The following is a 16,981-nucleotide window of genomic DNA, read 5'->3' as shown; positions in this document are numbered from 1 at the left end:
ACACACACACACACACACACACACACACACACACACACACACACACACACACACACACACACACACACACACACACACACAGACATTGCTCAGTTCGTCGAGTTCTATCGATTGGTATATGTGACTCGGCCCTCCGGGCCTCGGATCAACTTCGTGTTTTTCGACCAATTTCTAAACCAAAGGTAAAAAGTCATGTAGAAATAAGCCGTCAAAGGTGCCCATTTCAAAAGTTTGAAAAATAAGCAGAAAATATGGCAGATACGCAAAAATTTCTGTTCTATGTATTTGTATGAGAGTCCTTATCCAGTTGGTGAAGGGTCTCAAACCATTTTAAAATAAATTCATGCCTCCAAAAACCCCCACATACTAAATTTTGTTCCATTTGCTTGATTATTTGTAAAGTGATGAGGAAATTTGTATTTCATTTGTAAGGGAGCCCCCCTCTTAGAAGGAAAAGGGGTCTCAGTAGACTACAGAAAAAAATCTTATTTCCAAAAACCACTACATGCCAAATTTGGTTCCTTTTGCTTGATTAATTCTCGAGTTATGAGGAAATTTGTATATTATTTGTATGGGAGGCCCCCTCCTAAAGTGTGGAGGGGTCTCAATTCACCATAAAAGAAATTCTTGCCTCCAAAATCTCCCACGTGTCCAATTTGGTTCCATTTGCTTGAAAGTAAACTCGTAGTAAACACGCGATTGGAGGAAATTTGTGTTCGTTTTGTATAGGGGCCGTGCACTAATTACGTAAGGCATAATGGGGGGTCTCCGCGAGATCTTACAAAATCTTATTTGGGGGAGAGGGGGGCCTAATCATTTCTTACGTAAGATTTTCACACTCGAAAAAATTCATATTTTTAATAGCAACTCATGTTACAAAAAATTTTAAATTGATGAGTTAAGTTGTGAAGCGTCGAAATCCTTCATGCTGCAAGGAAATGCGTAGCAACCTGCTGAGTATTTTAGCTTTGCCACTTAGGGAAATAGCAGTTAGCCTACTTGTTCCAGAGCCATCTGATGTCATCGGTTTATGCTATTCACCCTTATTCTGCAAGTCACGTGACTCAATACGACAATTGTCACTCGCCACGGCGAGTCGATTCCCCTAGGTGATAACCGTGTCACCTAGGTAACAAACGCCTGTCACCTAAGTGACAAACCGTGTCACCTGGGTGACAAAGCGAGTCACCTAGGTGACAATTGTAACCTGATTCGCGGCGAATCCAAAATAGTCACGTCACTCACTTCGCAGAATAAGGGTGATTATTCCAACATATTTCGTTGCAATTGCCTATTCCAATTCCGCAAGGCAGCCGCAAAATCCCTTATGATATCACGAGAAACATTTTTGTTTAAAAGTAGCTAATTCAACTAATGTATAGCTGTACCAATGGAACAAGTGCTTGATAAGCTACTATACAACAAAAATGTTTCTTGGGATGTATTGTTCTTCTGTTCCCAAAGATCTTGCCTGCCGCATGTGACCAGAGTGGGGTCGGTATTTTGCGTCAAAGGACACCGCGGATGGTCATTACAGATCCGTACATTAGACGCAACGCTGTACCAATTCCAACTTAAGACCATGCCGCGTGTCATCTAGAAGAGGCAAAGAAGTTCTTTGTACGCTACTTGACGAGGACACGTGTTCAGACGATTTAGAGTGGATCAATGCGAATCAAGTGAACGCTAGTGAGTTTCTGAGCATATACCAACATTTATTATCAACCTCAATGCTGAAATACGTTCTGTTTGTGAGTGGGCCATAAAGGGATTTGCAACAGATAATTGATATTATTTGTTATTTTTATGAATTTGTTTGAACTTCGGTTTTTATGAACTTGTTTGAATTTTATTGACTGTTTCAATATTTTTTCAATATCTAACTTTTTGAGTAAAACTTGAATTTTGATGTTCCAAAAAATCTTACTAACATTTTTTACGGGGGGGAGGGGGATTTGCCAAAATCTTACAAAATCCTATATATAGGGAAGAGGGGGTTCAAAAATGAGGAAAAAGTCCTTACGTAATTATTGCACGGCCCCATAGGAGCCCCTTCCCTCCCTCCTCTTATGCCCTCTTAAAAATTGTTCTCTTACCCCCCCCCCATAAAATTACTGTTCATTTCATCTATCCAACGACGTATACATATAATCAGTTTCGTTCAGTAGTTTAGCAGTTATTAACATTTGAAATCTTTCATTCAAACGTTACACTTCTATTTTCCCAGTATAGTAAACAAAGACGTTGTCCTACGTCAAAAGTCAAAAAATTAAATAGTTATCGCGGATGTAAATATTATTGTTATATATCATTTTAAAACTGATACCTAAGCCTATTAAAAAATGAAATGAAATCAAATTTAAAATCATTGAGGGGCGCCATAGGCTACTTATAATAAAAATGAAATTCTCATAAACTCAAAAATGCAATCTTTGCTGCCTCTTGTCGCCGCAGTTTCTTGCAGTGCGCTTGGAAGCTCGAAGCATGTTGTTTCAAAACATGAATTAAAAGTTTGCTATAATTTGACGTTTTTCGAAAAAAAAATTATTTTAAAATTGTCATATTTTTAGCAAGTCTTCAGTATTTTAAGTACTCTTTCAACAAATTTGTTTATCTTTGTTACTAAATTTATTTAGTACCTGAAGAGAGTTTCAATGAGAAAATAGGAGAAACCCCCCGAGAAAAAGAAATAAAATTGCCATGCATACATTTATATCGGAAACATTTGGTCATTCTTCCCCAAATCACCCTAAATGTGAGTCCTTATGAGCTTAAAACATTTCTTTTGCAACAAATATAATCTAGAACTAATTTGAAACTAAGAAATAATTTTGGCCAAAAATCGCAATTTTCCGACTATTGTGCATACGTCACTTTCCATGAACATGTAGCACCATTTATTGTGACAGGTTGGTATGAAATATAATTGCCTTAAAGTTAAAATGTCATCAATTAGCTAACGTTTCCTGCACAATAATAGTTCTTTTTGGCACTCTGTTTATCAGTTGTTTCACACTTGAGAGCAATACAATCGAAAGAATTTAAACAATTGCATGCTACTAATTGTCGTTGATTGTAAAGAAACAAATTAAACCCCCAAAACCTATTTTAGAATCAGACAGTCGTTGATTCTTCCTTACCTTGAAAATTGCTGCATCATGTCACATGCATGAATAATACTTTTTTTTTGAAGCGATGGTTCTACAATTGATGAAGGGACGGTAAGGGAAAGTGATGAAGAAAGATTTTTTTTTTTTTGAGAATTAAAGGGAAGTGGAAAGGAAGGGGGGAGGGGTAATAGGTAGCTACGCTTAACAAGTTGTCTTTGTGACTCCCACCTTTTGTCGAATGCTGGAAGGTGCATGGGTCGAACCAAGCTATAATCTGAGATTATAACCGGATTTGAACCCACAACACCCGCCAGAGTATGTGGCTCGTTGGTACATGGGTACCATGGGTACATCTATCTGATTTCAACGTAAATGCACGCATACTAATGCAAACTACGTTGAATTCACGGAAATAGTACGGGAAAAGTTGGATGGAAAATATTCACTTTTACCGTAATTTCGACGTGAAAATTATTTTGAGTGTAGTGATGACGTCCCCACAGAAAACAGACATCCAATCAAAAAGTCCCCACTTGGATAAAATTAAATGAGAAACTATAGTCACAGACAAACAGACATAACCCATGGAAGAGAAATCTACAAAAATTATCGTACCTCACATTTTGCCTGAACACTAGCACCATCTATGATCAATATTCCCAAATATCAAATAGCAATAGGAGTATACCTTGAACTAGCAAATATTTTTTATGGGGTATTCCGTTTCCTTCGTTAAAAAGGGCCAATTTGACCAAAACGGAGACATTCCCAACTAAGCCCAAATTTGAAATGATGGTTTAATTTGTGAAGAATGGAAAACGAGTGTTATGTCTGTTTGTCTGTGCTATAGTGGTGATGTTGCTAAAGGCGTATAAAATTCGGGGTTCAAATCCGGTTATAATCTCAGATTATAGTTTGGTTCGACCCATGCACCTTCCAGCATTGGACAAAAGGTGGGAGTCACAAAAACAACTTGTTAAGTGTAGCTACCTATTACCCCCCCCCCCCCTTCCTTTCCACTCTTTCTCCTCCATTCCCAAAAAATCCTTCTTCATTACTTTACCTTACCGTCCCTTCATCAATTGTAGAACCATCGTTTCAAAATATATTAGTATAAAATTCAACAATAACTAGCTTCTGGCGCTAGTGTAACGTTTAAAGTCAATATACATGGTGCTCCACCTTTTATGTCGGTGTGAAAACATTGAATAACTTTAAAAAAACCGAATTAATCCACCTAGCGGTATGACCTAGCCTTTGTACTGCATCTAAAATTATTTTTTTAATTTCTCAGGAACATCTATAATTAACTTGACTATATTTTTAAATATCCGTTCCTTATTTTTCAAAATCCTTATCCAAAAAAGATAATATCTGAATTTGAAAAAATAACTGAGTAGAGCTGTTCGGGAATTTTAAAAGAAATGCACCACCGTTTTTGTAGCAGCTTTAATGCAGCTCAAACTGCAAAGATTTATAAATTAATTTACTTCATATCAGTACATCATTACAAGTTTTACTCACAATTTGATAGTTTCTCTTCACCTCTTGCACGAGTTCAAGCAACCAACTACCGACAGCTATTCCGACACTAGTCTAGAGCATAAATATTGCTTTTAGCCTATTTATTAATTGTACATAACTCGCATAACTACTTACAATTATAGTCACAACTATATCCACAATTCTCGTCGCTTTTAATTACTAGTTTAAGGAATTTTTTAATCTGTTTGTGCCGTCTTTCCGTATCCACTAACCTAAATGTAAGTAGCCAATTAAATCACTATTTTTAACCGTTTATATAATTTTACCCTTTACTAAAATGTACACCGGTTGTATTCGTACACACGATCTACAATTGCGGTAGACTTTTCAACTTTTAACGATAGTTTTTAACTTCTAAATCCAAATTATGCAACGCTATCAAACTGTTTTATTTACTTCCACTTTTTCTTCGATGTAAACAATCAATGGTTTTTCCACTGCTATAGACCGGTTACCGGTTAGACTGGAACAGCAGACCTATCTCGAGTACGTTGGACGCCCAGTGATGCCAACACCCCCAGCCCGTAACTCCGGTACCCTTTCATCGGTGGTTCCGGATTTACTATCAAGAACCTCCAGCACTGCCAGGTTAGCTACCCCTCTCCGGAACACTCCACTGCTAGTTCGCACGTCTGCCTGCCGAACTCTTCCATCTGAGCCAACAACTACTTCTTCGACCATACCCCTGATCCAGCTTTTACGATTCTGACCATCTACGACGAACACGAGATCTCCCTTCTTCAAGGACTTCCTCTCAGCAAACCACTTAGTACGCTTGTTAATCGTTGGTAAATATTCTTTGTACCAACGCCGCCACATTTGATCCGCCAAATACTGGGAACGTTTGTATACGTTTCGCAAACTTTCCGCAAAATCAATCGATCCGTCCACATGAGCATCAACTGATTTAACCATCCCTCTAAGAAAATGGTTCAGTGTTAACGCTGCTGATTCGCCGGGTACATATGTAAGCGGTCGACTGTTTACCATGTCTTCCGCTTCAGCCAGAGTGGTCAGTAAAACTTCGTCATTTAGCCGACTACCATCATCAAGTGCCTTCATCGCCTCTTTTACGGATCGGACCATCCTCTCCCAAATGCCGCCCATATGTGGAGTACCAGGAGGATTAAAATTCCACTTCATTGTGCTGCTAACGACCGATTCCGCACATTCACTGTTGATCCGCTTTACCCACGCAATTAACTCCTTACTAGCTCCCTTAAAATTTGTTCCATTATCAGAAAATATCTCATCGGGAACTCCTCGCCTACAAATGAATCTCCGAATGGCCATTAGACAAGATTGCGTTGTCAAAGAATGTACCACCTCCAAGTGCACAGCGCGTACAGCAAGGCATGTAAACAGTGCGATCCACCGCTTCTCTTTTCTACGATTAACGACTACTTCCACGGGTCCCAGATAATCTACCCCAACTGCACTAAATGGTCTAAGCTGTTGAGTGATACGCTGAACAGGTAGCGGTGCCATCATTGGAACTTCAGCATAACAGCGATTAACCTTGCACCACACACACTCCTTCATCACTTGCTGTATCGCCATTCGTATCTTTGGAATGTGGAACTTTTGGCGAAGCTCGTTTAAAACTGTTTCCCGGTTCGCATGTCCAAATTTTTCATGAAAATACTGTATTAAACGGCGCGTCACCGCGTGCCCCTTTGGAAGAATAATCGGAAACTTCATGTCGAATGGAATTTCGTCAGATTTTGCCATTCTACCATTCATTCGAATTACGCCACACTCATCTACGATGGGAGAAAGTTTATACAATGGGCTTCTCTTTCCAATATGCATAGGTTTCCTTTCCGCCTTCTGAGGTATAGTCTGAGGTTTACTTCCCAAAAACACCATTACCTCTTCAGGGAAAGTCTCCCACTGTGGCTGTTTCCACAAAGTTACTTCTGCTTTCGAGAGTTCGTCCTGCTGCAAAGGTCGCTGCAACACTTTGAGCTTCGCTTTTAAAAGCCGTTCCTGCTTTTCATTCGCAACCGTCGTGTGTATCAGAAGCCCTTTTCGCTTACGATGTAGATTTTCAACGAATCTGATGACATAAGCCGTTATTCGTAATAATTTACGCCACTGCCACGTCACTTCCACGTTTATCACTGGTTGTGGAAGCTCCTTCATTTCGTGGTGCAGCAAGTACGCCTTTATCTCTTCTTTAGTCTCAATTTCCGGTGGATTCTCCGTCGGCCAGCAATGTTCTGGTTGATATAGAAATTGTGGTCCTTTAAACCATTCTCCTTCTGAATCCAATGGAGGACCACGTCCCCATTTGGTCAATGCATCAGCAGGGTTCAAACTAGAACGAATCCAGCGCCAGTCAGAGGATCTAGTTGTCTCTAAAATCTCTCCGATTCGAAACGCGACAAATTGTTTAAATTTACGTTGATCTGACCGCAGCCAGCTTAGCACTGTTTGCGAATCAGTCCAGAAAACGTAACGGTTGATAGGAATGGAGTGGTTAGTTTTAATGGTGTGAAGCATTCTTGCTCCCAGAATGACCCCTCTTAATTCCAATCGAGGAATAGATTCCAGCTTAAGGGGAGCTACCTTTGATCGAGACATCGCCAATGAGCATTTGACCATGTCCCCCACTATTGCACGAATATACGCTACGCAACCATATGCGTAGATACTAGCATCCGTAAAGATGTGTAGCTCTAGTTTGCTTATTTCCGAGGACTTCGTTCGACCAAAGTATGGACGCGGGATGCGAATTCGTTCAACCAACGGAAATAACCCAGTCCATTGCTGCCACTTAACTCGACTTGCTTCGTCGACTTCCTGATCCCAATCACAACCGGTCCGCCACAAATCCTGTATCAACATCTTTCCATGCACGGTGAAGCATGAAAGCAATCCGAGTGGATCGAAAAACCCCATGACGCAGCTCAATATAATTCGCTTTGTTGGATTCTTGCTACCCTGTAAATACTCCTTCAGATCATCGCGGTGTTCAGTTGAAAAGGAGAAAACGTCTTGCCCTGGGTTCCAAATAATGCCGAGTACACGCTCATTCCCAGTTTCTTTGTCCCGGTTAAAATGAATCGATTGCACAGCTTTGGGTTCCCCAAGACTACTGAGAACCGCCTCCGAATTAGACACCCAGTTGCGTATTTCGAAACCCCCTTTCGAATGAATAAATCTCACCTGTTTCGCCCGTTCAATTGCCGTCTCAATGGTGTCCACACTGTCAAAATAGTCGTCGACGTAGTGTTTCTCAACAATCGCCGCGGCGGCCTCAGGATATTCTGGTGCAAACTCCATCGCGTTCTTATTCTTCACAAATTGAGCAGAGCACGGGGAGCTTTTTGACCCGAAAGTGGCTACGTCCATGACATAAACACATGGTTCATTGCTTGGGTCCGACCGGAACACAAACCGTTGTACTCGTCTATCCGCTTTACGAATCATCATCTGATGGTACATTTCGCGTATGTCCCCGCCGAAAGCAACTGGTCGTTCACGAAATTGACAAAAAATAGCAATAATAGACACGAGCAAATCGGGTCCCGCTAGGAGCAAGGAGTTGAGAGAGACTCCCTTCACAGTTGCTGCTGCATCCCACACAAGGCGTACTTTATCCGGCTTCTTCGGATTTAGTACGACGTTGAGCGGAAGATACCAAACTTTACGTGGCTCAGTTTTGGCCAGTTCGTCAACGGTTGCCAGATGCGCGTATCCCTTTTGCTGATACTCCTCGATTTGACGACGGACATTCTCGAATAGTGATGGTTCCTTCAGCAGGCGCTGTTCTAAACACTTCATCCTTCTAATGGCCATTGGATAACTATCCGGGAGTTCGCATTCTTCATTCTTCCACAGTAGTCCCGTTTCGAACCGGTCCCCTACTCGTCGGGTGGTCGATTCCAGGATTTCCCGCGCTCTTCTATCTTCGTCCGACTCTGGTAATTTCACTGTTACTGATTCCTCCAAAGCATATTGGCTTTTTAGCAAATCGTGGAGGTCTTGATTGCTTACTACGTTGTGATGTCCTAAATATGCCTCCGTACTCTCTTGCAGCATTCGACTTGGACCGTATACTGCCCATCCTAACTTCGATCGAACCGCTATCAGCTCACCTGGCTCGCCGATCTTTGCTTCGATCGGTGCAATCACATGTAGATTATTTAGACCGATAAGTAAATCTGGGCGTTGATTTTGATACGTGGCGATCGGCAGCCCACGAAGATTTTTCATTCGTTGGCTGAGATCCACTGCATCCAGCTGTTGTTTCGGCAAGAGCAGCTCTTCTACCGTTCGAACTGTACCGAGCTGATGCTTCTCGTCATTCCCTCTTTCAGCAATTAGTAAGTTCATCCGTCGTGATTCCTTCTCTACGCGCGCGATGTCTGCCGTCCATTTGATGGTTAATGGTTCTTTCGTTCCTTGGACACCCAGCTGATCCGCCAAGGCTCGCTCCATCAATGTAACAGACGCCCCTTCGTCTAAAAACGCCAAGGTATTCACTAATCTTTTCCCGCAGTACAACGTCACTGGTAGCATACGGAACCGAATTGTACTGGTACTTCGGAAGTGGGCATTCATTACTACGGATCCGACAACCGGATGTAGAAGAGGATGATGTCGCTCATGACATTCATCGATATTGCATCGGATCTTAAATTTGCACGGCGCATTGCCGTGATCATTCAGGCAAACGACACAGAGCTTCCATTTATCGACCAGCTCCAACCTATCCGTTAAAGCCATTGCCTTAAAATCTTGGCAGAATCGTAAGCGATGATCAGTACGCTTGCACACCTTGCAAGGTTTCAGGGCATTCTCACCTGCTTCAGCGATAGACTTTTCTAGGGCAGTATGGTTGTAAACGTAAGCTTTTTCTTTGTTTTTACCCTTACCAGTATGCTCCTGAATCACAGGTTTTGAGTCTGCATTGAAATCCATTTTTACGTTGGCTTCACAGGCTTCTGCAACGATCGTCGACACAAAATCGGTGAAAGTACGAAGATTAACCTTTCTTTTCCGATTTTTAAAACGAACCCATTCGCGTTTATCGTGAGCCGGAAGCTTGTCGACTAGATCCTGGATTAAAATAGGATTTACCATGTGTTGTTTTAGATTCGCTGCTTCCAAGTGTTCGCAGAGTTGCTCCACCACGTTTCCGAAAGGAATATACGTGGCTAGTTTATCCGATTTGGGAGATTCCAGTCGCCGCACCTTGTCAAGATGACATTGCAAAAGCTGTTCCGGTCGTCCATACAACTGACGCAGTTTGTTGATAACCTTTGGCACTGATTTCGGGAAAAGCAGCTGTCCTCTAACGCTTTCCAATGCTGACCCCTTCAGACACTCTTGTAATCGAACGAGATTTTCAATGTCTGAGTATCCACACGCATCGTTAGAAGCTTGGTAACTGCCGATGAATAACGGCCATTCTTCGGGTTTTCCTGTGAATACAGGCAGTTTCTTACTTATTCCGCTCCGAGCAGCTAATTGCACTTTAGATGGAGTTGCAATAGCCTGCCCCAGCCCGTATGAGCTCGCTGTCTTCGCTTTCGACTTTCTTTTCTGCACTTTCTCTTCACCGGCAGACTTCTCCCCATCAGACTCGCTTTCAGATTTTTCCGTGGCTTCTTCGCTTTCACAATCGCTATCAGACTCCTCCGAATTCTCCTCACTTTCTTTCTCATCTTCTGAAACTGCTTTCTTCCGTCTCTCCAACCGCTTCTGGATAGTAATTTCTGGATTCTTTAACGGTGTTCCCAAGATCGACTGCTTCGTGATCTTTGACGTTCCCTTTTCTGCCGATGCTTCTATTTCACTAGCCTTTAATTGCTTTAGCTCCTGCTCAACCTGATCCATTTTACGATAGTAGAATTTACGCATCTTCTTCATACGGTTCAAATGATCTTGCTTTTCCCGTAACGCTTTCTGCAGCAACTGTTCCTCCTGCTTTAGTTCCTTGGCCCGAAGCTCATTCTCCATCTGAATTCGCTGTTCTCGAAGGATCCGGTCTATCTCCATCCGCTTTTCCCTCAAAAAGCATTCGTTCAGCAATTCCTGTTCCATTTTTTTTCGTTCCTTTTCAAGAGCTTTCAGTTCTCGCTCCATCGATAACCCTGGCCTTGCATCAGATTTCACGCCTGATTCGTTCACGTTATCGTCGATCGTCTTCTTCTTCTTTTTCTTTGCTCCTGTCCTGGACGCATCTTCGTCCAGTTTCTTCTGGCTCTGACAGTCTTCCTCTGGACAGTACCACTTCGCCTCATTTTCAACATCCTCTGTAACGCCTACGCATCGGTAATGGTACCAACCGTTACATTTGTCGCAACATACCATACCTTCATCTTCCTCGGACACCGATCCACAGGCTCCGCAGGCAGTTTGCGTAAGGTCTTTATCTCCCGGCATCGTTTTGAGGTTATCCCTTTATCTCTTATCAAATTTTTGAAAATGTTCGGGAATTTTAAAAGAAATGCACCACCGTTTTTGTAGCAGCTTTAATGCAGCTCAAACTGCAAAGATTTATAAATTAATTTACTTCATATCAGTACATCATTACAAGTTTTACTCACAATTTGATAGTTTCTCTTCACCTCTTGCACGAGTTCAAGCAACCAACTACCGACAGCTATTCCGACACTAGTCTAGAGCATAAATATTGCTTTTAGCCTATTTATTAATTGTACATAACTCGCATAACTACTTACAATTCTAGTCACAACTATATCCACAATTCTCGTCGCTTTTAATTACTAGTTTAAGGAATTTTTTAATCTGTTTGTGCCGTCTTTCCGTATCCACTAACCTAAATGTAAGTAGCCAATTAAATCACTATTTTTAACCGTTTATATAATTTTACCCTTTACTAAAATGTACACCGGTTGTATTCGTACACACGATCTACAATTGCGGTAGACTTTTCAACTTTTAACGATAGTTTTTAACTTCTAAATCCAAATTATGCAACGCTATCAAACTGTTTTATTTACTTCCACTTTTTCTTCGATGTAAACAATCAATGGTTTTTCCACTGCTATAGACCGGTTACCGGTTAGACTGGAACAGTAGACCTATCTCGAGTACGTTGGACGCCCAGTGATGCCAACAAGAGCATTAGATATGAAAAACGAAAAAGAGAAACTGGACTTTGTTATTTTTGCGGGTATGAGTGGACCCATATTAATTTATTTATTAAAACCTGATACATAACATATGATATTATCTTTTAAAGTGTCACTAGCGAAAACAAATCGTACAGAATTTTTAGTAACCTTTCTTCCTCTTTTTCATATAAAATTTCTAAGCTCTAGCATCTATTGATTGGAAAAGCTTCTATTGATGCGCAAAATTTGTTTGAAATTGGTTATAATTTATTTGGGAAAATCAACTCATTAGTATTTTCAATACTATACACCACTATACCTATATGATTAAATCACTTAAATACTTTTCTTCGCTTTTTGCTTTGTTTGTCCGATTGCGAGTAACAGCAAGTAAAGAAAATGACAATTGAAATGTTTTTCACTCTTGTATTTCTATGCAAATTTTAAAATTGCAAATCGCATATACATACTAGAGATGGTCGGGTATGAAAATTTGAATACCCGAACCCGACCCGTACCCGGTTGAGAAAAAAAATAAAAACCCGTGCCCGACCCGAACCCGCAAGTTTATTTTTTTTGATACCCGAACCCGTCGGGCACGGGTACGGGTCCGGGTACCCGACAATTTTTAGTGTTAAATGAGGTCAATGGATACCCGACCCGACCCGTACCCGGTTTCAAAACCAAAAATTAAAAACCCGTACCCGACCCGAACCCGCAAATTATTTTTTTTCAATACCCGAACCCAACCCGTACCCGGCGGGTACGGGTACGGGTGCGGGTTTCGGGTAAATTTTCCGCTACCCGACCATCTCTAATACATACATACACACATACACGCATACATACATACATACATACATACATACATACATACATACATACATACATACATACATACATACATACACACACACACACATACATACATACATACATACATACATACATACATACATACATACATACATACATACATACATACATACATACATACATACATACATACATATATACATACATACATACATACATAACACATACATTGAATACAATCGACGCTTGATTAATTCATTTCGATTTTATACATTTTAACGGTTTAATATACGGCGCTTAAGTGCTAAAGTATGAATAACTTTTGAATAAATCGTCCGATTTCCAGTAACTTGGTTTCGTTTTATAGATCTCAACAGTAACTTTCAAATGATAATAAATTGTAGGATGTTTCCTATTGAATTAATCGTTATATGCAACAAAAAGCAGTTTTTAATACATTTTTTTCACATTTCTTTATGTAACTTTCAAACCACAAGCCCATTTGTCATGAAATCTTGAAGTTAAGGTTTTGAAAGACTCTCCTCTCATATACAATCAATTTGGTTCAAATCGGTTAAGGCACCTATGAGATAATGAAGTCCCACATTTTTCGTATTTTTATACATAACTTTTGAACTAAAAGTCCGATCAGTATGAAATTAAATAGCGAACAATATGACACCTAGACCATTCATTTGACACTAAGATCATTAAAATCGGTCCAGCCATATCCGAGAAATGATGACTCAATCAAAAGCGTTCCACACACACACACACACACACACACACACACACACACACACACACACACACACACACACACACACACACACACACACACACACACACACACACACACACACACACACACACACACACACACACACACACACACACACACACACACACACACACACACACACACACACACACACACACACACACACACACACACACACACACACACACACACACACACACACACACACACACACACAAAATGCTCAGTTTTAGAAACTGAGTCGAACGGTACCTATATGACATTCGTCCCGCTAGGCTTTCTTTCGATTTTCGGTTTTTCGAGTGATTCCTATACCTTTATATAGTAGAAAGGCAAAACAAGCGATTTCTATTAGTAATGCATTATTATTTAGTTTGGTTCCTAAAAATGTTCTTGGTTTAGTTTTTGAAAACAATATCAATTAAGTGACCACCTATATTAGAAATTACAAATTGACTCCTTTTTTCCGCGTTTTCCATTACCTTTTTGAGCATCTCGAGTGTTATAGCGTCGATTTCCGTACGAATATTTCCTTGAGCTCGTCAATAGTTGATCTGGGTGGCCAGTCAATATCGCCTCTTTTTGACACCAGACGTTCCGGAAATATTCGTTGCAGAAATTGAATTGTTGAATTCGCAGTGTGGCATGGTGCACCGTCCTGTTGAAACCAGTAACTTTCTAGACCTTTTTCGCGCATTCGTGGGCAGGCATAACATTCGTAGCAGCCAACATCCACTGACATCGATTTCCATCGACAGTTTCATTTTCTTTGAAAAAATATGGCATCGTTTAGTTGGGAAACTATAGTAGTGGTGACGCTAGTATATTAGGTGATTTTAATTTGAAATTTTATCCAAGAATTCCCGGAAAATTTGTTTATGAATACATGTCTATTCTCTGTGGTTTAACCTCAATTATATTAGGCGACTTTACCGGCTGCTAGTAGGCGAATTAATTGTAGACTAGCCCGGTGTCATCATGTTTATGTCATCATGTAGTTTTTATGCTCGCGTTGGATTTTATTTAACTGAATCAACATTATCTCCACTGTGTGATTCTATAGGTGGGCAAAATGGTTCTTTTGTGTGAGTGGCTCAGAACCGTCCATTGTCTGCCGCGAACCGATTCATGTGGTCGGTGTTCAAACAGAACCAAGTGACAAAATTATGGCTTCGAGAAAAACGCAAACAAAGTTTGCTGCGTTCGAAATCATCGTATAACTCTGGTTGTTTGCAAAATTTATGTAGTCTGATTAGAGTAAAATGTTGCTTAGAAAATTCTTGATGGTTTGCTGTCATTAACTCATTTTGTTAAAATTTTGCGACTTGGTCCGGTTTGATTTAACACCGACCATATGATATCGCGACAAACAATCGAGTTGAGCAGGCTAGTCTAAAGGCCCCCTTACACGTACGTACATGTTGGTGAATTCATGTTCGTCCAACACGCTCGCCGGTGTGTGAGTGCCACGAATTAAACTGACAGAAGAAAGTGTTCGGCTCGCCGCTCGACCGGAATGACCCCCCAACATGTTGTTCATTTCCAACCCAACATATGCGTTGCAGTTGAATCGAGCAGTTGAATCGAGTAGTTCAATCGAGTAGTCGAAAAAGCAGTTTAATCGAGTAATTGAGTCAAGTAGTCCAGTCGAACAGCTTAATCGAGCAGCAGAGTCGAGTAGTCCAGTCGAGCAGTTGAATGGAGAGTCTAGACGAGCAGTTGAATCAAGCTGTCGAGTCGAGTAGTCGAATCGAACAGTTTAGTCAAGCAGTTGAGTCGAGCAGTCGAGTTAAATAGTCCAGTCTAACAGTTTAATCGACCAGTTGAGTCGAATAGTCCAGCCGCGCAGTTCAATCGAGTAGTTGAGTCAAGCAGTTGAATCGAACAGTTAAGTCAAGCAATTGAGTCGTGCAGTCGGGTCGAGTGGCTAAGTTGAGCAGTATAATCGATCAGTTGAATCAAGCTGTCTAGTCGTCAGTTGAATCGAACTGTCAGGTCGAGCAGTTAAATCGAGTAGTCTAGTCGAGCAATCGGGCCGAGCAGCCGTTTCAAATAGTCCAATCGAGTAGTTGAGTCAAGCAGTTGAGTCGAGCATTTAAGTCGGGCAATCGGGTCGAGTGTTTAAGTCGTACAGTTAAGTCGAGCAGTTGAATCAAGCTGTCCAGCAAAGCAGTACAGTAGAGCAGTTGAATCGAGCAGTTGAGTCGAACAGTTTAATCACAGACAAGCAGACATAACATTCTTAGTACCGATTAAACCGTCATTTCAAATTTGGGCTTAGTTGGGAATGTCTCCGTTTTGGTCAAAGTGGCGCTTTTTGACGAGAAGAAGGGGAATTCCCCATAAAAAATACTTACTACTTCGAGGGATACTCCTGTTACTATTTGATATTTGGGAATGTCGATCATAGATGGTGCTAGTGTTCAGGCTAAATGTGAGGTACGATAAATTTTGTAGATTTTTCTTCCAAGAGTTATGTCTGTTTGTCTGTGGTTCAATCGAGTAGTTGAGTCGTGAAGTCCAGTTGAGCAGTTTAATCGAGTAGTCTAGTCGAGAAGTTGAATCGAGCTGACCAATTGAGCAGTCGAATCGAACAGTCTAGTCGAGCAGTTCAATCGTGCAGTTCAGTCAAGCAGTCGGGTCTAGCAGTAAATCAAGCAGTCGGATCGAGTAGTACGTCGAGCAAATGTATCTAGCAGTTAAGTCGAGTAGTCTACTCGCGCAGCTAAATCGAGCTGTTCAGTCAAGCAGTCACAAATGCAAGTCTGTCCAATCAAGCAGTAGAATCGAGCAGTCGAATCGAACAGTTCAGTCCAGAAGTTCAGTTGAGCAGTCCAGTCGATCAAATCGAGCAGTCTAGTCATCCAGTTGAGCAATCGAGCAGTCCAGCAGTCGACCAGTGAGGTGACTGAGAATTGCTACGAAAGCATGACGTTCTATTAGGGGCCTGTTTTTAGTTACCGATAAGTCTCTTATGACGTCCTTTCAGAGACCTGGTTTTGGATACAGACAAGCCACTTATATACATAGACTATACTTACCTAAATCTATTTGCACACTAAAATAAGGGTTGCATCGTGAAACCTTGCGCAGCTAAATACGTAAAATAAGAGGTTTTATAATCTCTAGACAAGTACTAGTACTGTTATCAATCGATTTAGGCAGATTATGTTTGCTTGGTGACTAAAATCAAAAGTTGATTTCATTGTACTTCGTGGTTTTTGGAGCTGGGAACCTACTGCGTTATCTAAAAAAGACGCAATATAGCCAAGGAATATTTGTAGTATAACAGCTTATCATGCACTTGTTTCGCTTGTATTAGTTATGCAAAAGTTAAATAAGCTACTGTTAAACAAAAATATTAGATGGCTATCTTCTATGCAGGTTAATTCACCTTGTACATACTAAAAACACAAGCGGCATTACTTGTCTAGAGATTCCGAAGTCTTTTCGTAGAACCTATTTGAGTATTACCTTTAAAGTGTTGGTTAAAGATGTGTAGTAACACTTTATCCGCAATGCGGGTCACATTCTAATCGCCGGGGTAGTTTTGTGATATTTAGGAGTGAAAGGCTTTGATTTGTGGTTTTCATTTTATTTTATTACAGCTTTCGGTCTTACTTTTATAATCCAATGAT

At 40.8% G+C, this 16,981-nt stretch overlaps 1 protein-coding gene across 1 annotated transcript; it reads right to left on the bottom strand.

The window, feature by feature from the left end:
* Positions 1-5,132: 5,132 nt before the first annotated feature.
* On the bottom strand, positions 5,133-11,051 carry LOC128746162 (uncharacterized). Its single transcript, XM_053843206.1, has one exon. It carries the CDS (start codon positions 11,049-11,051, stop codon positions 5,133-5,135), a length of 5,919 nt encoding a protein of 1,972 aa, XP_053699181.1.
* Positions 11,052-16,981: the final 5,930 nt, after the last annotated feature.

This window comes from Sabethes cyaneus, chromosome 1 (genome assembly GCF_943734655.1).
Source record: "Sabethes cyaneus chromosome 1, idSabCyanKW18_F2, whole genome shotgun sequence".
Classification (NCBI taxonomy): Eukaryota; Metazoa; Arthropoda; class Insecta; order Diptera; family Culicidae; genus Sabethes; species Sabethes cyaneus.
The sequence above is the reverse complement of the archived record's forward strand: the minus strand, read 5'-3'. Positions and strand labels throughout refer to the sequence as shown.